Source organism: Pelodiscus sinensis, chromosome 12 (genome assembly GCF_052426305.1).
Source record: "Pelodiscus sinensis isolate ZL-2025 chromosome 12, ASM5242630v1, whole genome shotgun sequence".
NCBI lineage: Eukaryota > Metazoa > Chordata > Testudines > Trionychidae > Pelodiscus > Pelodiscus sinensis.
In genome coordinates this window covers 21,084,954-21,103,440 of record NC_143063.1, presented here as the reverse complement: position 1 = coordinate 21,103,440, position 18,487 = coordinate 21,084,954, and the positions used below count along the sequence as shown (strand labels likewise).

At 41.1% G+C, this 18,487-nt stretch overlaps 1 protein-coding gene across 3 annotated transcripts in view; it reads left to right on the top strand.

Annotated features, from left to right (window-relative positions):
* ADCY7 (adenylate cyclase 7) overlaps window positions 1–18,487 on the top strand; it is a 124,608-nt gene that overhangs the window by 84,826 nt on the left and 21,295 nt on the right. For all 3 annotated transcript variants that reach the window (XM_075940248.2, XM_006121142.4, XM_075940249.2), the window contains exons 8-15: window positions 843–970; window positions 2,872–3,030; window positions 7,395–7,527; window positions 10,918–11,103; window positions 12,609–12,652; window positions 14,153–14,233; window positions 15,154–15,226; window positions 16,511–16,608. In XM_075940248.2, the coding sequence (XP_075796363.1) occupies window positions 843–970; window positions 2,872–3,030; window positions 7,395–7,527; window positions 10,918–11,103; window positions 12,609–12,652; window positions 14,153–14,233; window positions 15,154–15,226; window positions 16,511–16,608 (902 nt within the window). The remainder of the gene's footprint in view (window positions 1–842; window positions 971–2,871; window positions 3,031–7,394; window positions 7,528–10,917; window positions 11,104–12,608; window positions 12,653–14,152; window positions 14,234–15,153; window positions 15,227–16,510; window positions 16,609–18,487) is intronic.

Genomic DNA, 18,487 nt, shown 5'->3' with positions numbered 1-18,487 from the left:
GGCTGCTGCTGGGGAACAGCCTCTGTCTGTGGGGAGCTCAGACCCCCCATGCAGGCTGCTGCCACCCCACGCTGCTGCCTGTTTCAGAGGCAGCTGCACAGGGCGGCAGGCAGGAGCTGGTCTGCACACGAAGTCATTTTTTAAACTCACTCCCCTTGTGGACTGGCTCCCGCCTGCCACTCTGCGCTGCTGCCTTTGGTCGAGGGGGCTGGGAGTGCACTGGTTGCTAGCCCTGCCCCCAGTGACTGTCTAATAGTCGTGTAACCACTGAGATTTCTTGCGGTTACACAGCTATTCAATTACATGCTATCTAACATCCCTATCAGTAAACCGTCGAGAAGCCTGGTTCCATTCCCAAGTCTTGGGAAGTCTAGTGACTGCATACAGTATTTTATCCACTATAGCAGTCTCGCAAAATGCTTCAGTCAGGGCAAGTAATTTATTGTTGGCTTCTAATATTTGAAAAACTATGGTAAAATGGCAGATAAGCAGATTTTATCCTTCTGGTGGTAAATTCCATGGCAGTTATGCAGGACTACGTAACTGGAGTAGACTCAGAAGTAATAAAGTCGTTTCTTTGGCTTCTTTCTGGATTTAATTTTATTTATGGTTTATTTCAGGAACACTCAGGAGTGAAGCAGATAACAAGAAACATCACTAACAAACCTCTTTGAGTTTTGAATGTAGAAGGAGGGAAATGGTTTTCTTGCTTCAGCCAGTATTAAATGGGGTCCTAATTATTCTGAAAATGGTATTAACAAGTCATGTATCCCATGCTGTGTACGCTGGGTGTACACATTAGCAGTGTTTATTTGTTACATTTTTTTCTCATTGTTTTGCAGGAAAATGAATGCATGAGAATAAAAATTTTGGGCGACTGTTATTACTGTGTCTCAGGCCTACCTGTGTCCTTACCAGTTCATGCCCGGAACTGTGTGAAAATGGGACTTGACATATGTGAAGCTATAAAGTATGTACTGTGTGAAAAGGACTTCTTAACCTATAGGAAATCAGAGAATAAACAAGTGGGTTAAAAATGTAGGGCAGGGATTTTATTAAAGAAAAATTATGAAGCCATTGGGTAAGGTTATTCTTAGACTTTTGTGTGGACGGTCTAGAGTGCTTTCATTAACTATTATATCCCTCACACTATTTTGCTCTAAATATGTCAGGTCAGAATGACTCCAGCCTCTTTTCTATGAACCAAATATACCTATCGAGAGCAGAACATAATGAGTCTTTATGGCTTATATAGGAAAGAGATAAAATTGGAATCGAATAAAATGCTGATTGAAATTCTTTGAGGCCAATTTATTATTTTTAGTTGTATATGATTTATCATAAATCCATAAAACCAAAAACTGCAAAATCTGCTTGATTGTGTTCGTACATGGTGCAGCAAAGTGCATTAGAAGGATGTAATCCATAAAGAACTCTGACGTGCTCAAACTGAAGAAATTCCACTTAAAGGTGTCAGCAGGCTCTACGTAGGGGACAACACATCAGGATGCTTTGCAAATCACATTCCTCTAATGCACTTTGACAGTTCTGTGTAGACAAGCCCTATTTTTTTTTGTTTCTTCACATTGAGAACATTCACCATACCTTTTATTATTTCTGTTGCTTAGCACACAAAGGGTACGTCTACACAGCAGGGCTAAAGTCTAGTTAAGCTACACAACTTCAGCTACATCAATTGCGTAGCTTAGATTGAAATAGCTTAACTCAGCCTTAGGAGCTGTCTACCCAGCAGGAAGTCAAAGGAAGAACACTTTTACTTCAACTTCCCTTACTCCTTGTGAAATGTGTTACCATGAGTTGGAATAAGAAGTCCTCCAGCTCGACATTATTTTGGAATAAAGGCTTGTAGTGAAGATGCACGTTTTGTTATTTCGGAATAACGTTAGTTATTCCAAAATAACGCTGCTGTATAGATGTACCCAAAGTGTACTGTGGAGGATTAGCAGGTAGTTTACCAGGCCTGGTTTTGCATTTTTTGCGTGCAGAAGGAATGCAGATTTGCATGCACAAGGAGTGCAGGGTCAAGTCTCAAGCAATAGTGCAAAGATCCATTACCACAATAATGTGAGATTCTGTAATGCTCTATTCTAAGGCTACATAGTGTGAATGGATTGACTGCCAGCACCTTCTCATGTTCAGGTTTACAATTTCAGGGGTTGAAGGTAATTAAACTATGTTGTTGCTAATATTACAGAGGACAAAGTCGGCTAGGACACTGAAGTTACTGCCAACTCTTTCAATTACTGCCTTGAGACCTTCACCTAAAACCTTTATTATCCACAGCACAAATAGAAAGGACATTTATTTAACAATACTTCACAAAATGTAAACTATAGCTGCATCCTATCATCCAAATAACACAAAATGGTTTAATTGTAAATTACATTGAAGTTCCTAGGATTTAATACTCTTATTGCATATTTTAGCAGAGAACATACAATGGGATAGCCAAAGATCACTGCTTTAAAATCCCATCTTAAGTTCCTTTTGCTTTTCATTATGAAACTAAGCCTTGTGAATATTCTAATCTTAATTGCTGTTCTGAATCCTTGTGCTGTGAGCGGAGACTCAATCTGTTTGTCTACTTTTTATTTGGGAGACCAGACTTAACAGTATTTTCCGTGCAACAAAATTTAAAAAGCTTCACATGCACAAATTAGAGGAAGTCTCCATAAAGCCTTTGGTTACTTTTAATAAAACACATTTTTTTTCCTACTGTGTTAGGCAATTCTGAGTTTCACATCTGTTTTCCAGTGAGTAGAGGAACTCAGACTATAATAAACAATGTATCTATCTGGGGAAGCTAGCTTATCTAATGATTTTTCTCCCCTCTTTTCTTTCCCCACCAAGACAAGTGAAAGAAGCTACTGGAGTGGATATCAGTATGAGAGTTGGTATCCATTCTGGGAATGTGCTTTGTGGTGTGATTGGAGTCCGGAAATGGCAATATGATGTGTGGTCTCATGATGTTTCCTTAGCTAATCGTATGGAATCCTCAGGAATACCTGGGTAAGAATATTTGTTTTAGGTACTGCGTCAGTTCCACAATGATCGTTTTTATTGTTTTCATTATTTCCCTATATTGTACCTTAAGAGCTGTCTCAATGGATGCATCTAGGGTTTAAAGCACCCATTGGCAGCCACACCTCCCTCTTCCCTCCCCTAAGCACCTCCTGCCCACCATGGATTAGCAGTTCAGCAGCGTGCAGGAGGCACTGGGAGGGATGGAAAGGAGTTGGGGAGGGGTGGAACTAGGCAGGAAGAGGCAGGGTGGGGGTGTGGCCTTGGACAAAGAGGTAGAGTGTGGTTGGGGCTTAGGACTGAATGGGGATTTTGCTCCCCAGAAACAATTCGAAGCCAGCCCCTGTGTATTTTGTTGAGCCTGGAATCCATCACGGTTCTGCTGCACTAAATTTAAGTAACGGAGACTTGAAATGCACAAAAACTGTCCACTTTAACTGTGAAAAGTATTTATGTCTTTTGATAATTTCTCACCGGAACTATAGGACTGTGATCTTATGTCAGTGAATGCTTCTCGTATAGCTCCTGAACTTGTGCATCGCAGAAACTGTATTTTATCATATGCTGACTGACTTAATTCAGGATGCATATAAAGATAAACCTGTATTTGTAAATGTAGATGAAAACACATACGCAGCTTCTGTAGGCCTTACAAGGCTACATATTTACTCAGGTTTTCTACTGATAACGAGGGCTGTGAAAATGTGTTTATTATGTAAATGTGGAACCGCTGACACTTTCAGTGGTTTTACATTTACACGGGTGGGAGGTGCGGCGCAGGAGCACTGGTTCCCAAATCCTGCTCTCCCCCCTGTGCTGCTGCCTCTGTGGGAGAAGCAGCGCAGGGCAGGGGAGAGCAGGAGGCTGTGCAGGAACCTGCATGTACCGGCCCCTTATGTACCGGCTCCCACCTGCCCCTTCTCCCTATGTTGCTGCTTTTGATACACAGGCAGCAGCATGGGGTGGGAGTGGAGAAGTTGCGTGTAACTGTGAGGATTAATGGATGAGCCCAAGCTAGGAAGACTGAATACAGCCAGGACATCAGAAGAGGCATTTTTAGTTAGTTTTAGGACCACAACCACATTATAAATCTTCGATTGCTCTGTTCCCTTCTACATGCTTATACTTAATTTGCTATTTAAATTGACTCATTTAGGTTTGGCATGCTGGTGCTAATACTGTACTTCTCACATGTATCTGGCACTGAGTTGTCCAGCTTTAAAAGTTATACTGATCGACTGAAGGATGCATTTTGCATCACAGAGGTTATGGGCCTGGCATCACAGGGAGGCTGCTTGCGAGACAACGCCTGTGAAAAAAATACAGAGTGGGTGAGATTTCCACGTGACCACACTAAGCTTGCTGTCACTGAAGACAGTGGAAGTTGTATTTCACTGGAAGAAGCTAGACTGGCAATAGCACTTTATAAAACCTCACACATAATGGAACTATATATCAAACTGACTTTGTTAGTCTATTTTAGTGTTGGGCATGGTGGGATTTTTTATTTTGCTATTTGATTTTTGTCTCGCTACAGTGTAATAGCCATTGTAAATGATCTGATGGCATAATTTGATGATTAGTTCACTGATGAAATTTTTATTTACCATCCTCAATATTCAGAATCCCTGTACAAATACTCCCAAAAAAGACTTTATTGACATGCACCCAAAGAGCCATTTTCCTATGGAAACGTGAGCTTCTGACCTAGCACAGTTATTTGAACCATAGTAATGTGGCTTCACTTCTTTTTGTGGTTCTGAACAATTTTTTAAAAGCATTTGATGTTGCTGAGCTAAATGTTGATGACCATTTCAGCCTGTATTTGAAAGATCAGAAAGTGTTTTAGTGAAATCTCTGAACCATCACCCTTGATGTAATTTAGCTTATTAGAGTTTTTGTTCTTCTGAAGAACAGGATGATGTAAACAACATTCATTAGCTTAGGCGAAGCCTGCAATCCTTACCGCAAGTAGCCTTGTTGTCTTCAGTCCTGGGATAGCAGGGGATATGGCATATTTACTCTTTTGTGGCAATAACCAAAAATAGCATTGAGGCAGCAGTTGGCATGATATGCCTGTACCTTTTTTCAGTGAGACTCAAGTAATGTCCGTGAGCAAATAAAAGCTCCCTTAATCACTTCAGAAATTGTAGAAATATTTTCTTTCTTGTTTCTAAATATTTTTTAAAAACATTTTTATGACCAGCTCTTGTTATGACCTGATGATTATAATCTTTTATAAACAATAACTTATCCTTTATGATACTGACATTTACTCTACAATGCAAGTTTGAGTGAAGGAGAGAAGATATTTTTGCTTCTGACTCTGATGCATGCTGCATTAATTGCACAGGCCAGAGGCTCTCCAAGTGTGGTCCATGGTCCATTAGTGGTCTGGGACTCTCTTGCAGGCAGCCTGCACTGGCACGTCAGCCCGACATCTTCCTCATGAGGTTGGAGCGCTAGTGGGGGAAGGAGAGGGAGTAGCGGCTGGGGGAATGGCAATGCAGGAAACAGCTCACCTGGAGACTTTCCCTGCTGCTCCCATTGGCTGAAATCACAGCCAGTGGGAGCAGCAGGGGGTGGTGCTTGGGAGGAGCAGGAAGCGCAGAGCCAGGTAAGTGCCTCTCATCCTTCTCATGCCTAGAAACATTTTCACCTGCAGCAACTCCTTCCCACTGAGACTCCAGGACCCCCAGGCCACTCCTGCACCCAACCACCTTCTTGGTCAGAGCTGCCCACTTCTGCATACTCCCTCCCAGCCAGACCTCCTGCACCCATTTTGTCATCATGGATGGCGGCTGGCCAGTGTTCCATGAAAAAATGCATTAAGCGGGGTAGGCCGTGGGTCCAAGAGTTTGAGACCCATTGGTATAGGCTTAAAAAAACAATTGCTGCTGTTAATGATAATGTTCTGCTTAGGAAACTTTTGAATCAAGATGCTGTCTAGCAGACGTTGCATTTGAATGGTGCCAGTATGTTGGAAATCCCTAAGGAATTTGCTCCATGGGTGACAGTGTCTGAATAAACCCCAGTTAATTTTAGAGAGTTGTATTGCATTTTACAATTATTCCTGGACACAATTGCTATTTAGGGCATCTGATAAACTTTCATTTTAGAAAGTCCTCTTGGGCTGGTTAAAGCTGAGTTAAGAATTGCAACAAAATAGTCTCATAGCCCAGTTGCCAGTAAACCAAATAGAAACATTTCCAGTCAGTGTGAAGTTAAGGTGCAGCCCTCCTTAGGATTCAGCCCTTCCTGCTGCGAGGCATTCTCATATACTGATTCCCAGAGAGCTACCTTTCCTCCTGGGAAATCGGATTTGTCCGTGGTCTCAGAGGCTGCCTGATTTATCTTCCAGTGAGCACATTTGCAAGGAAAGGGAGTGGGGAGCTGCCATTAACTTATTTCTTGCCATATCAGATAAATCATGAGTATGCTCTCTCAAATTCCATTTTCAAGTCCAGTGACTGCCTTCTCTTTCCAGCTGTGTAGTTGTTTCATTGAGTAACCTTGGGCAGATAATTTAATCATTCTCTGCCTAAATAATCCATCTATAAAATAGAATGAATCTACAGCTAAAGAGACGTAGATAAGTGAAGGGATTGTTATTGTTATTTTATTATATTACACACTCATTTATTCAGAATTTCTTTTATTGAGCAGTTCTATACAAAGGGGTTGCATAAATACCTGATTCATTGTAATTACCTTGTGTAATCAGATAGTCAAGACAACTCATGTGTGAAAGAATGCAGGGGAATATTAGTATATCCTGTTAGGAGACCTACTCTGTTGCTTTCTTCAGAAAAAATATTGTTCAGAGTTGTCCGGCCTGCTGTTAAACTCTCTATCGATCTGCTCCAGCCTGCTTTGCTGTTATTCTCTCTACATGTCTAGCACTGGACTCATCCATCCACAGAGTCTCACTACTGTTTTCTGTGTGCATATTCTCTGAAGCTGCTGCCATCTGGAATAACCTTCCTGTGCCTATTTGCCTTGTCAGTCAACACGTCTTCATTGACAAATATTTCTTCTACCTTGCATGCACCTCTTAATGTCTCTATCCCTCTGCTGTTTACTTTCACGTTATAACTATTATTTTGTACTAGGAAGTACTAGGGGATACACATGGTATGAAAGACACAAGACAAATAAAGTTGCATTGTATAATGTGCTGTGAAGGATCACAAATAAGCAGTGCTCGTTGAACTGCTAGCAGGATCCTGGAGTTGTCTGCCAAAGCTTTTGAAAAGCACAAAAATGTCCATGGAGCCCATTGAAATGTAAATGAGTTGCTTGAACTGACCTTTCTGTAAATGTTTAGGCTTTTGTTCTTTTTCCCACTCTAGCCGGGTACACATCACTGAGGCAACGCTAAATCACCTAGGCAAAGCTTATGAAGTAGAAGAAGGGAATGGACACCTAAGAGACCCATACCTTAAATCAATGAACATCAAAACCTACTTGGTGATTGACCCAAGGGTATGTGTCTGTAACAAATATATATACACGTGTGTTTTAATTCAGGAATATAATTAAAGTGTCTGAGCGGGCAGGGAGGAGGGGAAGAACATATGTGTCATCTGTATGGTTTGAATGCAGGATCTCTGGATCTAAAAGCCTGTCCTCGTACTGCTTGAGATGAAGGTCCATAAGCTTACAGGCAGTAGCAGAATTATACATGTCTTACATAGTGCAGCCACGAGGGAGGGACCAAAACACATGCTTACATATTACTTGATGTATGTGTGTTGTGCAAACCAATTTATGGAGAAAGGGTTCGCATAAAGCTAAACTATATCATAATCCTGAGTTTCAAAGGAAAAGCACTGCCATAAAGTCCTTCTCAGTAACAGCTAAAGCTCCTAAAGCAAATAATTTTGAAATTGATCTGCCCTTCTCTGAAGGAAAGCTCATTCTAAATAGCGTTCAGTGTAGGGCATGCTGGTAGCTTCACCATAGATGCCTTGGTAAAGACTCTTTTCTCAGTACAGAGTACAGCCAAATGGGGAACATTCATTTATGACTGCTGTCCGCAGAAAGGGATGTTTGTGGGTGATGGCCATACATGCGTACTTGTTAACTACTAAGACTCTGTGCCCAAGAGAGATCTTCTGTCTTTTCTAAAGGCTTCCTCAATCCTCCTCTTGTGCCAGAAATGGAAAATACATCCACCTCTACAAGTGTTCTCTAGTGTGATTAATCTCTGAAGCAGTGCCAGACTGGGGCTTATTCACCATCGGCCCTTCCTCAACAGTTCACTTTATTCACTGTCTATCATGATTACCCCATATCAGGCTGCAGTGTCAGCATTACAAACAAGGCCAAGGAATCATCTAATTATTTTCTCCATGTTTCGTGATTTTATCTGGCTGTGTGTAAACTAGCCACCTGGGTATGTAACAGTTCTGAGTGTTTTAGAATGAAAACCAAATAAAGCAGCAAAAAAAGAGACTCGGGGGGCACCTCCTGAAATATCATCTGAGCTGGGACGCTGCTGTGTCACATCCAGAGCTTAGCTTGTGAAGTTCATTGCAATGGAGTCCAGCAGTTCCTGTACTTTATTGGGTTTTCCGAGCATGGATTATGTGCCCTTGCAGCCAATCCTGAGCTGCCTTGGATATGCTAGTTTAACTGGGGCTGGATCAACACTACAGATAGAAAAGGCATCCAGGGTAACAGTTTGTGTGTGTGTGAGTGAACATTTGACATTCTGCTTATGGAAGGAATATACCTAGACATCAGCTTCTCTACATTTCCTTGTACACAGACCTTGTTGACTGGTACCACTGATCCTTCTTTGTTTATGAGGACTCCTGCCCTAGGAAACATGAAATGTTTGTTCTTGTTGAAACTCGGCTCTAACTGTTCTTCTGTTCCCCCATAGAAGTGCCATGCCTCAGGTAGACTCTGAAAAAGAGTGGGTTGTCTGCTGTGTTGTTTTGATTAGGCTTTCTATCTAGGATGCTTTATATAACTCACTCATATCTGTATTCTGGGACAGTAGCTCTGGAAGCCAGTCTTCGAATGCTGAACATACTGAGGTACCGCAGTAGCTATTAAATGCCCATTTAACAAATAGAATTTAGAAAAATGAAAAGCAAGACGAGAGCATACAGACACTTAGCGCATCCGTCAGAAACGCTAAACCTGATAGCAGCCACCTTCTTTTTTTATCCTTACTCCCCCTCCCATCCCCTGATCCCAAGCTGTTTGTTTTTAGGTGCCTCTGTTCTGATTACTTTTCCTCTTTTCTGTCCCTCATTTTTCCAACCCAGCTGAAATTTTTATGCACCCTGGGCTAAGGTTACCAACTGGTACATCTCATGGTTAAGCTGAGTACCTTGAGAGCAAGAAATGTATGCTGGTGAATGAAGCAGCTGCCGAAGTCTCCAGACAGGTCTCATAAGCTATTACTGTGGCAAGCTGCATTAGGCATTACTGCATGAGCAGGGAGAGAATGGAGGCCCCTTGAAGGAGCTACATGATACAGCAGAAGTGTGTTTGCAGTGTGTGGATCTGTTGGCACTTTCTCACCATGTAGTCTAGAAGTCCTACCAGCTGAATCTTTCAGCTTGGATCTTTTCCCCAGTCTCATGAGGTGACCTTTGCTTTGCAAGTATTGCCGATGCCATGCATAGAGATGAAGGGAGAGATCATTTGGGGAGTTTGCTCCCCTTTCTTATAGCAGTTCTTGTCTTTGAATTACTCAGGAATTTCCAGCTGTTCCTTTGCCAAGATGTACATTTCTTGTTCACAATTTTTCCTGTCAAAAAATGGCCACTCAACCAGGTGATAGTCCATTTAATTTTGTCTGGCTGACATGTCAGTTTGCCTTTTGTCTCTGAGAAACTGATTAACCCTGCTTTTTTTTGAACTGGGAACATATCTCAGGAATGTTATACAGTGTAAATGCAACTATATATATATACACAATGTTGCCTATACATTTTACCAGGACAATAACGATCAGCAGATTATAAGTTTTCAAATGCTACCTCAGAAGGTATGCTTTGTACAAAATGCATTATAGTTTTGTAAAAAGGGTGAACATAGGGATATGGACTGTTACAGGCAGTTTTCAAATGTCTTTCTTTAGTGATACCACTAGAAATGGCTATTCAAACTCATTTAGCTGTTCTAAATTATGGACTGAATATTACAAAAACATGTAGGTGAATAGATTTTTACTGGCACATTATGTTATGTGTGTACTCATTATTGTGATGTGACACACCTCTTTTAAAATGGCCTTTCCACTCCTGGAGATGCCTAAATTGTGAGGCTATAACTATCCATCAGTGTGCTAAGGTCTGTTGCTTCTATTACCCAATATTCCTAGAGTTTCTTCTGTTTTTGCTTGCATAAAGGGGCATTAAGAGGCTTATATGTTCCTTTGCTGCACATCTGTGGCAGAAGGACCTGATCTCTGTTGAAATCCAGGACTGAGCTTTGTACTCTCTCCAGCTTCCTCCCAACCATTGTGTGGGGTTGTTCTTTGTCATTTACTCAAGACCTCATGATTATGGTCTTTGTCCTGCCTGCAACTTTCCTCTGACAGTGGGGAAGTCCATTAATCTGTCTGCAAGGATCTGCAGTCTTTGGTGAAGATACACGTGGTCCAGAAAGCCAGGAGGTTGAATAAAAGCAGTTTTTCAAACATTGAATCTTCAGAGAGCAGCTAAGACAATTTAATTTATTATGATTTGCTTAAACTAGAGTTAACCAAGATGGGAGCTGGGGAATCAGGATAACATGCCATATTCCTGAAGAGCAAGGTCCTGCACAGTTGTGTGGCTCAAATGTACAAATGCAACAGAACCTCAGAGTGCAGTGTAATTTTATATGTAATTGTGTGTCTCTTACTTTTAGTCTAAACAGCGAACATCGAATAATCATCTCCCTAAGACACGAGTGAACGATGGGCTGAAGATGCGAGCCTCTGTCCGTATGACACGTTATTTGGAGTCCTGGGGAGCAGCCAGGCCCTTTGCCCATCTGAACCACAGAGAAAGTGTGAGCAGTGAATCGTCAACTCCAAGTAGGAAGCAAAGAAAGGTGATGGTTGGATTGGTACTTTTACTCCCTGTAGGGGTGTGTGTGTGTGAATGCTGCTCTGAAGTGCTACATAGTAACATTATTTTGAAATAACTAGTGTTATTTTGAAATAACTTAGTCCACGTCTACACGTCAGGCAGTTATTTCAAAATATTGTTGAAATACTGTCAAGCTAGAGGACTACTTCTATAGAAACTAAGCCACTCTGCAATGGATAGGGAAAGATGGAAGGAAATAGTGAGGGAGGCACTAGACATCTTTGGGTGTTGAGCCCATGATTGTTGATGGTGATGATAATAGAGGACTTCTTACTCTGACTCCTGTAACCCTCATTGCACGAGGAGGAAAAGTGCTCTATTTCGAAATAAGTGCTGTGTAGATGCTTCCTATTTCAAAATAAGTACATAGTTGACACAGTTCAATTTGCGTAGCTTATTTCGAGTTAAGCCCTGCTGTGTAGATGTGCCCTCAGAGAACACCATTATGGCAACTGGGGACATCCAGTGCTATGCACACGCACAGTCGTAAACAGGAACATTGAGTTCAGGGATAGGATGCGGGACGGAAACACACACACATCAGTGATCAGTATAACTACACCATAAAATCAATAGAAATTAATAGGCTCATGCAGATAGCAGAGCACAGGATGAATGGAAAGTTAATCATGTAACTAGAGGATTCCTGCATCCTGTACCAGCTTCAGTTTCTGGATCTATTGAAGATGGTGCCCTGTCCGGAGGAGGCCACTAGGGCTTTTCCCAGTGAGAACCTTAATTAACTTGACAGTGCTAATGTGAAGAATAAAACAGGAATTCTTCTTCTTCTTTTCATACTCCTGGAATTTGGGAGAGGATCTTAAAGGTAGCCGTTTAGGCTCTGATTCCTCCAAGTAATTAAGACCATGATTAACTTTAGTTACATGTAAATGCTGTTGATGTCTAGCTTCATTTTAATTGATTGATTAAGTGCTTTGCTGAATGGAGGCCATGGTAGTGCACCTAGTGTAAGTAAATAAATCAACCATTAAACCCCTCTTACTGAGAGAGATGTTGTCTCAAGTGCATCAGTTATTGTCTGTCCTCTTTGGATCTTAACTTTCACCTGAAGACCCACTAGACCCAAAAGAGATCTCACTTTAATGCCTTATCTGAAAGATAGCATCTCTAACTCTTCCTCCTCCTCCTTTCCCCATCACTGATTACATAATACCAAGCTGTGGCATGGTGATTGAATCTTTGCTTTTCTGGCTCTGAAAAGGAAATGAAAGAGATGCATCTTGCTCTCAGCTAACCCATACTTACATGCTAATCAAATGTAATGCTCTACACAACACCTTTCCAGCACCTCTCTGCTTGACTAGTGGGGAACAAAGCTGCAGCGTGATTTATCAGTTCCTCCTACTTGTGCTGTATCACTGTGTCTAAGTAGCTTTCTCTTACCAGACATGCAAATATTTTTTACAGTTTATGAGCAGTAACTCATTCTCAAATCCTCTTGTTTAGGAGATACATTTGAATTCTACAGGTCGTCAAAAGACTTCAGATAGGTAAGTCCAGCACCATTATTATGTACTGTGTGATCCCATTATAATGTGACATGCTGTAATTATGTGACTTTATTCAAACAAACAAAACACAAAGCTCTAGATTGGGAGGAGGTCCTGTTGTACAAAGAAGGAGTAAAACAGTACCTGTCCCAGAGAGCTTTCACTCTAGATCAGTTTCAGATGCACTGCACCTGCTTCTGTTTATCAGGAAGAGTATTGGGTCTTCATTCACTAATAACTTTGGTTTTCAGTTACAGAAATGTTTAATTAAGTCAAATGCAGTGGTCACATGAACCTGCAAATCCTAAAACTAGTTTTGAACTTTGCATGGCTTATTTGTTCCCTCCTGGTGTTCTGGTATGGCATAGTCATGCCAGAAACTTGTCAGTGACAGAATTTTTCCAGGCAGTCTCTCTTTGCTTCCTCTTTATTGTCATCCACAGTAGCAAGCTTTGGCCATTTCTTATACATTCTCTTATTAGGTGAAGGTGTTTTTCTTGGTTTCTAATTTCCATGGTACATCATCATTCCAAGATGAAGAGGTGTCAGAGACATTTAAAATTTCTCATGGGTATACAGGCCTCATATTCATCTAAAGTAGAACAATTTGTATAGTCCAGTTTTTAAATGTTGCATTTAATTGCAAGATGCTTCTTACCTGCGCTTTTGCTTTTTTAAGTTAGAGCCAACTCTTTCTGAATGATGGATGTTGCAGCTAATGTCTCATCAGAATAACCAGCCACACCAAATTTGGCCTGTCAGACTTCTCATGTAAACTTCTGTAAGAAGATTTTTCATCTGGACAGAAGGCTGCCTTCAAAATGATTTGTCTTGAATGATTAATTTGCTTGAGGTTAATCTGCTTAGAGCTGTTGTATTACATTCAATCTCTCTCTGTCTCTCTGTGTTAGTCTGCATGGATCTAGACAAGAAAAGTTATGTCCCTCTTCCCTTGTAAGCTATAAGTGAGTTCCTTCTTCCTCCCTATGCTTCTCTATTTGTTCTGTCACTTTGAGCCCCTGAGGGCCTAATATTTCCTCGCTGACTCCATCTTTGTTTTTGTAGGAAAGTGAGATGGTGCTTGTGTGAGGGAGGGTAACCTCATATAAATGTATACTTTTGTGTGCCATTCCTTTTTGACTTTCATATTAGCAATAATTGAGAGTGTTCCCAATCATTTTAAAAAAGATTTGTTTAAATTTTTCAGAACTGACAAAGTAATTGTGTTTTTGCTTTGATAATTCTTGTTTTTGGTTTAGTCTGTCATAAAGTATGGGAATTACTTATATTTGTTTAAATAGTTTATTGGGTTTATAGTGGAGCTCATGTTGTTATTTTGATGTATTTTGAGGATACTTGTAATAGTTAAGTGTCTGGTAAAAATGCATGCTGTGCATGTATTCAGCAGCATGTTTCAGAAGTCTGAGCAACGAAATATCACATTCAAAGATGTAAATTGATTTCATGCTTAATAACTTGTGTCTCTCTTTATATATTTAGAAATATGTCTCAGAAGGGAAGGATGGAAGACGATACTTATGATGAAATGATGTCAACCATTGAGGGTCTCAATTCCATTATGTACATGCATTTTTAAATGTTTTTCTAGATTTTAAAAGCAACTTGCCTGTGTGCCTTTTTCCTTGTTTGCAACTTGAGTTCCTGTGTTAAAGCACAGCTTAATATAGTTCCATTGTGAAATTCTCAACCAGGTTATAGACAAATGTTCATTGTGAGAAAACAAGACATTTGACTGAAAATAGATAATGTCCAACACAGTTATTCAGTGCTGCATTTTATCAGTGTGAGCACGTTCCACATTTTAAGATTCTCCCAGCACTTTGTAATGTAATGGGCTGAATAAAAGTTATAGGATGTGTTGGAAGCTCAGAGGGTGAGGCAGTGGAGCACATGTAGGAAGAGATCAGGAGCACATGGATAACTGCTGGGAGCAGTTCACTGATGGTACTTGGATTATCAGTGCTAGTAGCAAGCCCAGCAGTTGGTACAGTATATCTGTAAAAAGCGGATGAGAGCTGTATTTTGTATCTTTTAAAATAAATTCTAGCATGGAAATTCATGCAAACATAGAATAATTTCAGTTGAGAGGGAGCTATCTATCACTTCCTACTGGACTGGCAAGGCTGGTGAAATTGCACTCACACAGTAGATAGCAGGTTTGCAGAGTGAAGGGAGAAGTGATCGGATATCTCCAGTCCATCTGTAACATCTCCAGTCCGTCTGTCACATTTATGACAGGGTACCCAGCCAGGAAGGTTTCAGATTGGATTCCTTTTGTACTGATTACTGTACTACCAAAATCAATAGCTGAAATGTAAAGGCTTTTGGAGGACTCCGCCAGCTGTTCAGAAAAGCATGATGCCATCGTAAACAAGCCTCTGGCTAAGTGAACCATGGAATCCAACATGACACACGTGATTTTTGCATTCTGTTACGTTTGTTGCATACATTTTGTGAAACATGTTTCTGTTTCAATGCAGACCATGGTGTAATAAATCAGATTACTTCTATAGAGGCTCGCTGTTTTTTGTAGAAAAAGGACTGGAAAAAGAGGTAAGAGAGAAAGCAATTTTTTGGGTTATCCTAAGTTTCAGATAAAAGACTGTGTCTACATGGGAGCTGGGAGCATGCTTCCCAGTCTAGGGAGACAGACATGCACTATCTCTGCTTGAGAACGTTAACAGTAGCAGTGTGGGCACTGTGATACAGCTGCTGTATAGCTTGTCCATCTGTGCCCATGCCTGAGACCCTCTGAGTCTGAGCTTGGGAGGCTAGTCTGAGCAGCCACCTGTGCTACATTGTTCACATGCGATGAAGAGTCCTGTGGCACCTTATAGACTAACAGATTTATTGGAGCATAAGCTTTCATGGGCAAAGACCCACTTTGTCAGATTCATTACGAAGGTGCCACAGGACTCCTCGTCGCTTTTGCAGATCCAGACTAATACGGCTTCCCCTCTGATACTTGACACCATTGTTCACCTGGGTATTTTTTTTATCACTTTTGTGTCTGTCTGCTGGGGGGTTCGCCCCCAGCTGCAGTGTAGACACACCTTCTCAGATACACGAAAGGACAGTTGAAATTGAAAGTATGTCCTTACAGTGACTGTTGATTCCTGAGGTGACTGCAGTACTAAATGCATTTTAAGCAATGTGATGTAATGCGGATGCCTTGGTTCACCTGGATTATTCCTTCCTTCTTGGTAACATTAATTATATGGACAAAAGGAACCTGTTAATAATCTAGGGTTAAACCTCAGTCCTTTGAAGTCAATAGATGTTTTGGCAGTGGGCCCAGCATTCATTTGAACATCTTTGTTATAAAAAAGCTATAAGAGGTATTTAAAATGTGCCTTACATATGTTGTAGCAAAAAGGACTCTGCTTTTTAACATCATTTCATTATACATCAACATAATGGTACAGTATGTACCTGTATGAATAGTAACATTATCCTTGATACTGAAAACATCCTGAGTCATTGTAGAGTCATGGCTTAAATGGACGCAGGATTGAATTTCAAATCTTTAAGTATACAGTATTTCACTATCCCATTGCTATTACATTTTGTATAATAATCTATTGCACAGTTACTATACCTCTTTAGCTGTCACCAGCTGGTTAGAAACTAATTCGTCTGGACTGGAATCTTCTTCAAAGATGCCTAAATGTGTATCTTATCTGGTTTCTCTTGACATTCTTGGCTTAATAGTATAGTGTAAAGATACTTTGTGGTAAATTTGTTTATCAGTAGAATTTAAAAATTCAAGTAGTAGATTACATTACAAAAAATAAACTTAAGTATTAGCCTTATTAAATACTCCAATCTTTGTTTCAGTATCGTACCATCCCCATCCCTGGACTGAGGAGTTACTTTGCCTGTGCTAGTTTTGTCTTGCTCTGTATATTTGTGATACAGATGTTGGTCATGCCAAAGTAAGTTGGTGGTGTTTTGCACTTCTTTACGTTTTGAATGGATTCTCTGGATAAAACACTGCTTACATGTGAACAGTGCCTTCAGCTCTTCCAGCTCATCCTGAAGGGCTGTAGCTAAGGCTCTGTCTACAGTTAAATCATGATAGTAGTGTTTCAATGTAGACATGCAGACTTCTGCGACAGGAGGGATTCTGCCATTAGTATCGTTCTTCTGCCTCTGGCCAGGTCAATGAAATAATTCTTCCATACACCTAGAGTCATCTACCTGGTTGATGTCACAGGTTTACCTATACAAGCGACAAGGAGTCCTTATAGACTAACAGATGTCACTCAGGGTGTGGATTTCTCATAGCTTTGAATGATGTGGATGGGTTGGCCTAACTTTTTAATGTAGAGCTGGCCTAATAAGTTACATACATATTCATTCTTAATGGTGACATGCTCTTTGTTAGTATGTTGCAATCATAGTTAGTTTTGTGCTTGAACCATGACAGTTGCGTTAATCTAAGTGGATGGTGCTTCCTTAGTTGTGTGTGTAACTCTGCTCAGTACACACAGGGAGAAGACCTGTTAAACAAGGAAGGGGATTTTTCTGACCATCACCTTACTGATTGAGGATGAGCATAGGAGAGTAGGAGTAGGCAGTTTGGGAAGGTTTGAAGCCTGAATTTGATGTGGAAGGACCGAGAAAATCAATGAGGGGTTTGAACTTGGAGTGACTAGCTCAACAAAACAGTGTAATCTTAGGGGACTACTATAAATTCATATTGGGAACCTGCTAGACATTCATTTTGTTGTATTCATTAGAGAAACTTAATTGTAGCAGTGGCATCTTGCGTAGACTGGTGGTAAGATTTGTGGAGCCTAGTGAAGAGGCAGTTGAACAGTTGAAAATAGAGATGGCCCACATTTTGACAAAGATTTAAGCAATCAGGATGGAAACAACTTACGAAATGCTTGGAGGAGGAAGGTCAGATTTGGTGAGAGTGTGAATGAGAGGGACGAAGGTGAAACACCTGTAATTGGCTGTGGAGCACTTAGGAAAGAAACTCTTACCACACACATCTCTTGTAATGATTAATGTCAGGATTGTGAATTGGTTAGTAATATTAGCTCTAGTATTGCTATCTGATCTAGGGACATTAAGATGCAGGTATTTCACTAATTGTGTAGTCGATAGAATTTTTATCGACTACATGATTAATCGATAAGGGAAGGCGTTCAGTCCCAGTTTGTGCTGGGTCCAGGAGATAGCCCTGCTGTGGCTCTGCAGCTTAAATGTAGTAAGAGCCAGGTGGGCAGGCAGCTTGGCTTCTACTACATTTAAACTGCAGAGCTGCAGTCGGGGTACATCCTGGACCCAGCACAAGCTGGGACTGAGCCAGGCTCCAGCAGCCCTGCCCCCCCCCCCCAAAGCTTTGCGGCAGCCTCCCCTGTCCCCCAGAGGCAGCAGTGCGTGGGGGCAGGGACACAATGTGAAGAATGTGTTGGGGGGACCAGCTTTTAGGCTGGCTTCCCCCAGCACTGGCTCCTGCTCCCCCCCCCCCCCCCCCCCCTTGATGCCACTGATACAAAGGCAGCAAGTTGGGGGAAATGTGAGTAGTCAACTCTACTGCCCACTTACATCCCTAATCTGATCGTGGCTGCCATTATTAATATAGTTGCTTGATAGGACTCTGAGGCCAGGGAAGGTTTGTTACAGCTCTAGAGACAGCTGACTTTCCTCCGTATTTTAAATTTTCTGCCATACTGTTGTTCTCTGCTGTTATACTAATGATGGCTCTGTGATTTATAAATGGGGTAATAACACATGATTTGAATGAATGTGTGGAAAACCTGAAAGTGAATGTTTGCCAAGATAAGGCAATAAACATTCATG